General features: G+C 36.7%; 1 protein-coding gene across 2 annotated transcripts in view; it reads right to left on the bottom strand.

The window, feature by feature from the left end:
• KITLG (KIT ligand) overlaps positions 1 to 12,506 on the bottom strand; it is a 56,840-nt gene that overhangs the window by 5,559 nt on the left and 38,775 nt on the right. For both annotated transcript variants that reach the window (XM_027680395.1, XM_027680394.1), the window contains exons 4-7: positions 10,181 to 10,360; positions 8,090 to 8,252; positions 7,110 to 7,205; positions 333 to 442 (exon numbers count right to left, since the gene is read on the bottom strand). In XM_027680395.1, coding sequence (XP_027536196.1) covers positions 333 to 442; positions 7,110 to 7,205; positions 8,090 to 8,252; positions 10,181 to 10,360 — 549 coding nt within the window. The remainder of the gene's footprint in view (positions 1 to 332; positions 443 to 7,109; positions 7,206 to 8,089; positions 8,253 to 10,180; positions 10,361 to 12,506) is intronic.

The following is a 12,506-nucleotide window of genomic DNA, read 5'->3' on the forward strand; positions in this document are numbered from 1 at the left end:
TAATTTTACTATTGAAGTCTTTGTATTGTAGAGGCAAAAGCAAAAAAAATCTATTCTCAATATACAATAGGAGAAATGAAGAATTAGGTGAATCCCACATTTTTAGTTTCCAATTAGACAGCAATCATGCTGATAAGACAGGATTTGCACTTTGACAGTGGAATTCAAGAATTTGACATCTGCATTTTATTTACATCTGCATTCCACAGTTCAGTGAAAATCAGAAGAGGTGTCTCTTGTTTTCAAATGCAGAATGGTTCTGTTCTTTCTACCTCCCCCTAGCTAAGAAATGTAGTATCACTAGGTAAACAATTAAATGTAGTATTTCTTACCTTCCAGTATATGGCTCCCAAAATAAAGCCAATAAGAAGAGACAGCAATGATGTCAATGCTATGCTGATCCCTTGCAGGCTGGAGCTACTAATGAAGCCAAGTGCTTCTTCTGTAATTAAAGATACTCTGTTAGTGAAGGCAGATTTATAGCAGAAAACTATCTTCAGGGCAACACTATTAGCAAGAGCACTTTCAAGCACCACCTACATAACAGCATCTTAAATAGCAGAACAGATACTTCAAAGTGCTATGTACATGAAGAGCACTTCATATAAAATCTTACAGGAAGTTTTTGGCCACAAAGATGTTTCACCCAATTCTGAAATAACCGTGTTGAAAAGTACCAATGCTAATTCTCTTTCTGTCACTTGTAGAGAATTATCTCTTTCCCACACTGCAAAGTTTTGGATTTATTAATTTTTGGAGGTCTTATTTTGAAACACAAAGTAATTATTTGGAAAACAATATATGCCAATTTGTGCATTTTCCTAAGTTCCATCAGAGACCTCCCACTGAATGCAGACAGACACTTTTCCTTGCCACTAATGAATGACCAACATGAGGCCACTTGAAGGTGGTTAATTTAACAAAAGCCTGACCATTTCTAACATCTTCTTGGAAAGGTGCCACTGATTTCAGCAATATGAAACCCTTGGTACCTTGAGGTCTAGCTGTGTGCTATTTGGTTATAACCATTTCTTGATAGCTTTTAACATTTTGAATGGAAGAGCAGCAATCTTAGTCTTTCCATTCCCCTCACAGGGACCTGCACGCATCCTGAGACTAAAATTTGGCCCTGCAGTTATTTAATCAAGAGCAGGATGTGAAAAGTCCTAGACAGTCACCTAGGGATCCTCCTTCTGAAAGGCAAAGTGAGCCACAGCAGACTGTCAGTTTAGACACCATCCACCCCATTCTGTTTCATTTTAAGATTGGGAGTCTGCAATTCCAGTGGTGGGTATATTGTGAGATGACAGGAAAAGAACCAAACTGTAAGCACTGGAAAAGTATAACTGATTGGATACATGGAAAGGAAAATGAACTGACAGCACTCCAAATCTGTGTGACTTATGCAAACATAAATGTCTAAGCACATACAGTATGATATACTGGGTCAAACAATGTGTTTAGTACATTACTAAACAGCTTCCAAAAAACACTTTAGTTTAGAAAGGAGCATTCTTACAATTATCTAACAATTCATTTTCAACTTTCTGATATTTTCTGGTTGACATTTTGTAAATTTTAGACAAATATGGTTTTAATCCCTGAAATTCAGCTGTGTTTTCTAGGCTCAATGCAGACAGAACTAAAAAGTAAGACAGCATAAAGTCTGTATCTTATATATTCATATAATACATAGCTCTCTGTATCTCATACACTGTTTACAAAGTATAGGTTCTGACTCTAGTGGCTTGAATTTCACTTAAATCTGGTAAGACTCAGCACACTAAAAGGAAGCATCAGTCAAGCAGAACCAATGCTAGCTTACCGTGAAAGAAATCTGTCTACAGAGGAGAAGGGAAAGATAGCAGATAAAGTTCTACAGAGGTGAACATCAACTGAAAAAGAGAGGCTATTGATTAGTCTGCCTCTGCCTGCTCAGAAATTAAAGCCAAAGTCAGAAAATAATTGGGGGGACATATCTTTTCTAACTTTCTATCCCAGATTAGGCACAGAGGATGTTTGCTTGCAGAACTGATCTTCAGAAAAACTGGGTAAACTCAGGTCGGGTAGAGCTAGCCTGAACAACTCAAAAAAGCCTTCCTGTCATTACTTTATCTGAACTGTATTCTCAGAAGAAAATTCCTACATTGCTCTTGTGCTCTAGGCAAGAAAAGTGCAACCCTCATTTGCCTAATGCCATTCCTCCCAGTGAGAGAGTTACACAACTAAATTATGTAAATCATATGGAGATGGTCATGTTTTCCAGATTCTAACCTGTAAACTTCAGAAAAAAGTTAAAAAGTGAAATAAAAATCAAAGGAAAGACTCTTCAGGTCATTTAGAAGATAATGTATTTGATAACATGTTATGGTAGAGTGTATAACCTCAAACCCCCTCTGCCTACCCGCAATGTTGGGCAGCATGTCATGGCAAGCATGGTGTTTTCTGAATGAACTTCTAGAGAAATGTTCTGTATGCATGGCAACCAGTGATAGTTTAGCACCCTTGTTTTTAACAGTACCTTTCACAAACTTAATGGAATCTTACACAACAGAAGAGACCCTTTAAAATGAGGTATCTAAGACTGAAAAAAAAAATCTGATTTTTGAGAAGTTATCTCCAATATAGATGATTTCTGCATCATCTATGGAAAGCTGAAAGGAATTCATAATAAGGTTTCCATGTGGGGACCCAGAAACAGAGTCTAAATACAGTCCCATTGTGACACCCTTCCCAGTCCACATTCTAAAAATGACAACAGATTCATTTTTTTCATGACTTGATACATCATGCATGAATTAATTTGAAAATTAAGTAACCCATAACTACCTTAAAAAGCAAACAACAACAGATTATTTAATTTTACACTGAAGTCCTGAAAAAAGTCTCTTGAAAGATCTGGGGAGAATGAAATGAGTCATGACAGGCTCCTTCATTGCATTTTATTTATATTAATATCTAAAACAGAACAGGTTGGAGAATTTCTGTCTGGAGAACGTCACAGAGACTTGTATCCTAATGAAGAAAAGGGAGATAAGGAAAGCAAACTGGCTACCATTAAGTTTTTATTCCTTCCATAGGGACTGTTTCCTCTGTTAGAAACTTTAGAGCTCTACACAGAAAGATTCTGACTCCCATCAGTTGTAAACACATAGCAGGAGAAGGAATAGGAGGAAACTAGGTGTAACAGGAACTCTGTGAACTCTTCGGGCAATACCAGAGAAAGTCCTGGTTTTGCGGTTAGTATATTATCTACTTTAAAAAGACCCTATCCAGCAAAGTACAAAAGAGGAGTGGATGCAGGCCACCACCTCTTAGAGCTCTCACTCTGCATCTCATGGAAGATTCCCTAAGGAGTCGAGCTCAATTGATGCTGATTTATGTATAGTCTTCATGGACATTGGGACGTTCAAGCTGTGAACAAAATATATTTACATTAAAAGCCACTCAGCTACACAATAAAGTTACTGAGCTGCTTCCTACTTGAGCCATATGTGATTATGATTCAAAGCACTGACTTGTTTTTTTTTTGCCATATATGTCTCAAAGGAATTTCCAGTTTACCTCTGCTCAGCTCCAACACAATTACCACGAGATCTTATCTGTAAAAATGCAGAGCAGCTCTCACCTGTTCATTAGGGTTTTCCATTAACTATGAAGTTGGAACAAAGGAACAAAGGCACAGGAGGCAACACCAATTGCATTAAGCCACAGGTGAACATTTTCAAATTGTAGTGCAATTACTGAATTAAACTATGGTATTCTTTGCTTAATTAAAAAAGGAGACCTTATTCCTAAAAGCAATCATAGAGATCTCTGTGTTTACACATTCTTTGAGCTTCTTGGTACAGAATAACAAAGCTAAATTATTATGAGAAAATTATAGGCAAAAATGGAAGAAGGAACTACTGAACTTTTCATGAAAATATAAAGAACATCACAGCATTAAATTGAGGAATAAATGTTAGTAACAGCTACTAAATTCAAGCTTTGATCAGAGCAATATGAGATTCATCTTATGGGGAAAAAAAAAAGACTACTCTTTAGTGTTTGGTTCAACCACTGAAAGAAGAGATCAGGACTCAAGTCTTCCTATCCTAATACTTGTTCTTTACACAGGAACCATCTCTATGTGAGGTATAATGATCCAGAGAAATACCAGCAAGACTGGGACTTAAACAGTTAAATGGAATTTCAATTGGACTACAGTCATGGAACACAAAGAGAAAAAAACCAAACCTCTTTAAATAAATTGGGAATGCTGGTGGTGGTGTCTTGAGAATTCTATGGAGGAAAATATGGAGTGGGAACATGCCACAAATCTACATTCAATATTACAGGAATGAAAACAACACTACTGTCATTCAAAAAAAATAGAATAGCATAATTGTTCTATTTTACACTTAGTTGGGTTAAGACTTTTGGCATAGATTTAATTAAGATTCTACTATATTATCGTACTTCATTTTTATTGTTGTGTAAAAACAACAGAGTCATGAAAAATGGCTCTTTCAACAAAAGCAGGAACAACATTAAAACACATAATTTAGCTTACTTATATACAACTTATATGATAATTATTTCACAAATTATTTTATTAGATTATGCACTTCAGATTTGTCTAAGTTGAATTTAGAATGAGGAGCAGTCCAAATCATCTGACTACAAAGATTTTATTAATAAATTCAAAATTTATTATTAATCTGGAGAGGTTCTTTTGCAAACACTGAATGTTTCTAAATGCTCTAGAAACTATTAAACTAAAGAATAGCTCAACTTAAGACTATTTAAAATTAAAGAGGGTTATTTTTTAAAAAAATTACTGCAGTTCATGTCTGAAGATGTTTTTTTCAGGCCTCCCCTCTTCTCCAAATGTCTTCCTTTTAGAAATTTGAATCTAGTGGTGCTGTCCTGAGAACAGTACTGAAGCCAGGGGACCCTGTGCTGGGAAGCCTTCACATGGGAAATAATAAGGTTTATTCATTGTTATTCCTTCCAAGAAGATAAGGATTAACTAAAACCAAAACTTCCTCAGCAATAAAGTCAAGACAAAACTAATATCAGTACTGAAGGCCATTTCAGGGAGTAAAACGGAGATGCCGATAAAGATTTCACAGCTCTCTCCCTGCAAAAAACTTCAAACAAATAACTATAGTGTAACCAGTCAGCATTCAAGTTAATGTAATTTAATCTGATTATGAGTTCAAACTGTCCCCAGCCCCAGACATGCAGTCCTCATGTAATTTCTACATAAGGCTGTTAACTGATATCCAATTTTCCAATAAATTGCTTAAGAGAATGATAATCAGTTAAAACACACCTGTACAGCATATGGCAGCCAAGCAATTTCTTTGACTTACTGCATTATTTTAATTAGGATTTTTTCCTACTTGATTATCAGTTCCAATTATAAAACAAGATTAATAATCCTGCTTCTGTGCTCTCCTCTGCAGTACAGACACAGGTGCCACACTTCACTGCACTGCCTGGCATCCCTTCTGTTATTGTATTGGGTCCAAATCCTTTTATCTGAACTGCTCCTCTAATCTATCTGTCTCTTTTGGCTCCTTGATCCATTCCCATTGCTTCAGGCTGTGGCTGAATATTTTTCCTCTAGCAGTGACAGCAAAAATTATCACATGTTCAGACCCGAGAGAGAAAGAGGTATGCATTCTTTAACCCCCTCCTGCTGCCTCACAGTTGGCCTTGAGCTCAGCAAGTTGCTTGCTGAGGTCACAGCTCTGTGACCTCTTGGCAGGGAATCTATGGCAAGGAGGCTTCTCTTTTCCAGAGAGGTAGGCTAGCAGCCAGGAGTCAAGGGTGGTTTTTTATTCCAGCCTTCTACTCTAAGGGTTATGGGATATGATGACTTAAGACCTTCTCTTAATTAGAAAGCAGTCAGGAAGGGCTTCAAATCTGATAGCAGCTGTGAGCCAGCTAAGAGATAGCATGCATGGTGCTAAAAGCCTAGAGAGTAACTAGATTGCACATTCCCAAGAGAAGGAGCATGAGCAGAAACTCCGGCTTAGTAGTATCTGTCCCACCAACAAGAGCTACAATTGTGTCCAACAGGCTACATCAGGCTGTCTCCTTGCACATGATTTCTTATGCACAGGGATTACCAGCCACATGCTTCATCGTCGCACATTAAGATGACATAGATGTTCGTGAAGTGAAAACGGGAAATTGTAAAGAGAGACAGACACACGTTATCCTCACGTGTCTGGGAAACAGGAACAAGGAAACAATAGCATGATTGAGCTTTGATCACTATTTCAGAAATCTCTAAGGAAAATCCCCTTCTTTTTTTCACATGGGAAGCTCCAGAGATTATTCACCTTGTTGTACGTGTTGTCACTAAAAGCCCCTGAAATTTCACTGTTTCCTCCCACCTCAGATTTCTATACCCCTTCTGACCTCATGATGGGTAATGTTGAAGCTCTTACATCAACCATTCTGGGCTCTCTTATCTGTCAGTGACCAGTCATATAATACAGTGACTAAGACAGATGAGAAACGTGGAGATGATTATGCAAGAGAGAAAACTACAGCCTGCCAAAAGCGTAGTAACTTTGTCATTGACCCCAACCAAAAGCACATTGATCGTGGAGGCAGCCCTACTACAACTACAGCAAGCAAACATGGGGACTGTCTTCAGGTCTGGTGTAAAACCAGATTGACAGTACTACCAAACGCAATGTACAGGCAATCTCTTTGTCCATGTGAGTATCCTCAGCTGATTTATAATAGCTATTCTGTTCATTTGGAGCAACTTCCTTTTCAGAGAGTTAAAACAAAATGTCTGGGACAGCCAAATTTGCTGAGGCCACATGACTCGTGAGACCTCACGACAGCCAAAACAAAGAGGTCTGCCCTCTCCAAGTTGTAGAGAGCTGTCACATCATTGTAACTCGATAGCATCTATACATTTTGGTTAGATAAGTTCATTGCATTTCAATATGACAGCTGAGAAACACACGGTACACCATTGGGATCATGTAACTTCCCATTAATTTCCACAATTAATGACATTCTTTTCCTCTGAGTTCTCATAAAAATCAGCTACTAGAACAAAATGGAGACACATATATTCAAGCACTTGTACTTACTGTTACTGCTAGTGCTACTGCCAATGCTGTCATTCCTAAGGGAGCTGGCAGCAACAGGAGGAAACAAAAATGTTTTTGTGACAGCGACTCTGGAATCTAAATAGAAAATGAGTGTGTCAGCATTATGAAACTTAAAATACAGTTCCCTCTATAAAAGATGATGGGCTATAGGGCTACTCTGATGTGGCTATAGGGCTGTTTTTCAAAATTGGATGTAGAGCTGTTTATAAAGTGGATTAAGCAAAAAAAGGCAGTTTCATTTAGAAGCAGTAGTGTCTACACGCTGAGGTGCTGCTGAATAGCTAATCTGGAAAAGCAATTGCTGCAAACAAGTTCTTAGGTTATGGCACTGATCTACTAGTGGTGTAACTGTGCAATTGGATATGTTGCCCTAATTAAAAAGCTAACAGTTGTCACTAGAGAGTGTAAAAGAAAAGATAATAAAAAACTTCCGTTTACTGGAAGGATGAGAAAAAACTGCAGGAGCCTGAGTTGAGCTTGTTAAAATTTTTAAATGAAGTAAACATGGCCCCTTTCAGTAGAGGGGAGATGAATATGAAGGTGACTTGAGGTTGCTGCAATTTGCAGCTTGTCCTGTCTTCCTGTCCTTTCAGTAGTGCAATCTTAGGCTCCTTTGATGCCTTATAAAAACTAAATAGAGCATTAAAAGAAGATAAGAGCAGTGTAAAAAGACAATCCAGGATATATTTGGAATGAAAAGAAGCAGAGCGGTGTACTGTGAGGTTATTTGGATTATATCAAGGAATGATGTCTCTAGGAATGATGACACTAGTTTTTCTGTCACATAGAATTTGCCTTCAAACAGAAATACAACCTTCAGTGTCAGTAGTAATTCTAACTTGCAGTAAAAAAGGTGACATGGAGGTACAGTATCAGAATCTTAGTATCCCTGAAATTCAAGGAAAATCACCCATTTATATCTACTTAGATTCTGTTCCCCAAAACAAGAGCCATCTTACCATTCTCTGGTGTTTCTACTGTTGAAGGCAGAATGCAGTCATTCTTATCCAGTGTGTCTGCAAACTCCTTGTAGACCTCAATGGTACTATTAAAGTGCCTAAAAAAATCCTCAGGAATGAAGCGACCTTCTTCATAAAGGTGACCATTTTCTTTTACAAAATCCTAGCATAAAATACAGAATTCAGCTTGAAAGAAGGTCAAGAGAGATGCTCATTTCAACACCTCAACAGATGATAAAAATATCCCATGATGACACAAAATAGTTTAAATTTTTAACCTGCAGAAGACCAGATTGACTGTGTACAATCTTCACAAAACATACAAGTCTTCTGATCTGAGGATTTCAAATTAGCTTTGCAAATAGAAATTAATTATTAATGTAGCATTGTAAAATTGCTAAGGAATGAAAGACAGTCTCCCATCCTACGTTGAAAATGAAGAGATGTTTTTTTAATTCCACTCATTAAAAAAAAACACCTTGATTTCACATTACTTTGCAATGTTTCACATGATTCTTTTAATCTGAACACATGAAAACAACACAATCATTAGTATTGTCATTAAGAGAACAGGGAACAGAATACAATAGCCGAAATACACCACTGCACAGAAGCAGGCTGAGATCTCTGATAATGTACCTAAAAATAAGAGCAGGACTATAAACAAGGAAGCCCAATCACTCTGAGGTCTAACAGACAAGTGTGTTATGCCACACTAAACAATAAGATTGAGATCCATGTTAAGATGATTGAGAGTTATCTTATTTTTTTTTCTTTTTACCTGATTCTGGCTTTAATAACAGCTGTTTCTTATGCCAGGAGGTCAAATTTGGCCTGGGATTAATCTGTATTCCCAAGAAGGAGGACAGCGGTAAGAATGTGTTTTAAATATGTCCTAAGGAAAAATTCCTGGGTTTGGCTCCAAAATTATTTTATATTTAATGCTGAAAGTACTAGACTAAAGATCATTTTTCACTGAGAAAACAAATAGCTAGTTGTTTCTCTGAATTACAGAATATTTACTTCTCCATTCTACAAAATAAAATTCCTTTTCCCCAACCACATCCAAGCTAAGTGCTTTGAATCATCAGGACAAAAATAAAAAAATTTAAAAAAATTATATATACATTGAAGATTTGACAGAATTCAGTTTGAAATGGAAAGTAGGAAATGTCTAAATGCTCTCACCAATGTAATGCAAATACATGACAAGGTTACACAGTTTTTCCACTCTAAATGCACCTGAGTGTTTTAATTCATTTGATTCATTCTGAGTGTTGAAAAGGTACAATTACAACAGCTAAGAACTTAGTTGACAAAAATAAACACATATGGAAGATGAAATCCTTGCACTAAAGAACATGATAGATTTTGCCTGTTTTATTCAGTGGAACAAAAACTTCAACTACTGAACTTACTTTTAATTACTGATAGTCTCATTACAGATATATAAGGGACTAGAAAATTAATTTCTACCCCCCTCCTTCACACAAGAGAATCAGCTATCTCTTGAGTGAGACACCTGGAATTCTTCCAGCTGCTGTAGGAATCCAGAAACACATTGAATGGGTCGATATACTATGGTTTTTGCTGTGCCTTTGTACAAAAAAGTTCATTAAACCATGGCGAAGCTTTCAGAGCTTCACACACTGTGGTACATACTAAGAATGTATTAGCTTCAACCACATCATCTTTAAATTTACATTAAGATCACTAGCAAAATTTACATTAAGATCACTTCAAGCTGGGTGCACAAGGAAGATATCTGCTCGTTTCAAAGAGTCCAGAATGAATGAATTATCCTAAATATGATTGTTGCATTTTTGACTATTTAAATAACTGTATACAGGTCATTTTATACACTGTAATTCCTTGTAAGCCATTTTTGTTTGAAGCAAGAGATAACATCAAGCCAATGTTAGAACAGTGTAAACTGTTTCTAAACAAAGTAGGGTTTCAGAGGTACAGGAATAGAAATAAGAACAAATCTAAGGAAGCTTTGGACATTTTTGAACTACTACTGAGTACTGTGTAACAGAAAATAAGAATAAAAATATCCAGTATAAAAGCAGAAACTCTGTATAAGATTACCTTGTTTTTATCAAAAGCAAGGCATGCCATAAGATCATTAATTATCCTTGTGAGATTATTGATGATTGAATAGTTGCTTAAAACATCTGACATATCTGAAATATCTGAAAATTTCTGGAGAAGATTTTGTAGACTCCTTGAAAATTCAGGCACCATCAAATGCAACCAACAGTGATCAGGCTGTCAGGGTAAAAAAGGAGAAACAGATGTAGATTAAATATCAGACTTTTGTAAAAACTGGTTAAGCAGCTCAATGTGCAAAAGTAGATTAGACTGTTCTTTCCAATTTAAATTATCTCAAGAGTCTAAATTAAAATTATTCTTCTTTGGTGTGGCCAACTTTCTCTTCAGTTCTTTTGTTAAAATTTCTATTCTCACTGATACTGACGTATTTATGGTTGTCTGTTAAATGACATCCCTTCATTAAAATTCTTAATGAATGCCGAGTATCAGTCTGTTGAGAATTTGAGCCTTGGGACATGTTACTATGAACCCTAATTCATGGTTTCATTAACCTATTTATTTTACTCAAACACCTACTGCTTTAACAATTCTTTAAACCAATATCAGTTTTCATTTTATTATTGTTACCTTACATGACTCAGTTAACCCCAAAGATCCTTGATTTAAATTTCTTCTCAGGAAGGTTTCCATAAATATTTTGCATGAAATCCTTGTGTGCTTTCATGTACCTTTCAACTAGTTAGCTTAGTTAATTTCTTCTCTTCAGCTTTTTCACTAAATGACATTACTGGGAACAGTTTCTAGATTTAAACAGTTTCTAGATCTTTTTTCCCTGACAAAAGGTTTTCAATGACAAAAGCATTCTGTGCAGCCTGTTGCTGTATGTGCCACTGGAATAGAGTTCAAATTCTTTCACTGACACCTATGCAATTAGTTTGCAGAAAAAGTTTGTACAGCTGTTCACATGACTGAAACCTTGTAATTCATCTTGCTGTCTTAGAGGGAGTCATTAACTTCTTTTACTTAGATTTACATAACAGTAGGCAAATAGATAAAACAGTGGCCCAGCCCTGGAAAAACCCTAAGTCAATATGATCAGCAAAAGTACAGGTAATGCACTAGTCACACTGCAACTCTTGCCTGGAAATCCCTTCCCAATAAATGCTGAATTTTTACTGGTAAATCTTATGGGAATTTATTCCATCTGTGAAGTTATTTTTTCCATTGTTGAAAATGTCTCAGGATCATCAAAGCCTTCCAGATACAAAAATCTTGGCCCAACAAAACCTAAGTACTCTCAGTATCACTAAACCAGTTTCCAACTGCTGCCCAGTGCATGGGCATCATCCACTGAATCCACCTCCTGCAATGCATAGCAAATGTTTGGTGATGTATACACTTCTAGGTTTAATCCCATTTTACTCAATTTCTTTAATAAACCCTCACACAGATTCTTCATTAAAAAAAAAAAAATTATCCACAGATGATGTTCTGCTTTGATGTGTAAATGTTTTCGGCAAGAAAAAATACACTTCATGTTTTTGAAGAATAATCAGACTATTAGGCTTTCAGGCTTAGAGAACTAAATGTAAGTACATTGTTCAGCTCCATTTTACTTTCCAGTTCTGTGTATGACTCTCTCACACAATGATAACAAGTGGAAAATCAGTGATACCACCTTCTCTAATTATCTCAACAATTACTTTTTCTTTAAGAATGAAACAAAAAATGGAATGGATGGCATTTGGCCTGATTCAGCTTCCCTTTTTTCCTTCAAGCACAACAAGGTGAGGGGAGAGATAGAAGCAAATAAATTAGAGAAAGCTTGTTGAAACATACTCTGTTCAAGCAGCATATGTTGTGCCATGTCCCACTGCCACCACGAGAGAGACAATGCATTTTCTTTCTTCTGCTTTGGTAGGAACACCGACACAGAACTACTGTGCTTCCCTGAACTGGAAACTCTTTTCCTCTGAGGTTTTGAGGGTGAGCATTCTCCTCTGGCAGGAACTAGAAGCTTGTTGCTTCTCCTAGGGAGCATTTGGCAATTCCAGCAGGGTCTGTTTTGTTGCTCCCGCAGTTTAACCTGTGTGGGCATCTCCTCTGAACTGTTCTCACCTACAAAGCTGTATTTCATGAGAGCTCTAAGTTTTCTTTTCACTAATATCAAGCTGTGCAATCACTTGCTACCTCAATACCTACCAAAACAAGGATGAAACTGCTCAAATTGAAAAATCTGATGTTGTTTGCTAGGAGAAATGGAGATTTAACTCTGAATTTTTTGTGTAAACTTTGACCAAGATTTACATTTTAGGGCAATTGCAAACCTGACTTCTCTTTTACTTCCAGGTAGCCCTCAGTT

Source organism: Neopelma chrysocephalum, unplaced genomic scaffold, assembly GCF_003984885.1.
Source record: "Neopelma chrysocephalum unplaced genomic scaffold, ASM398488v2 Primary Assembly neopelma1_59, whole genome shotgun sequence".
Lineage (NCBI taxonomy): Eukaryota > Metazoa > Chordata > Aves > Passeriformes > Pipridae > Neopelma > Neopelma chrysocephalum.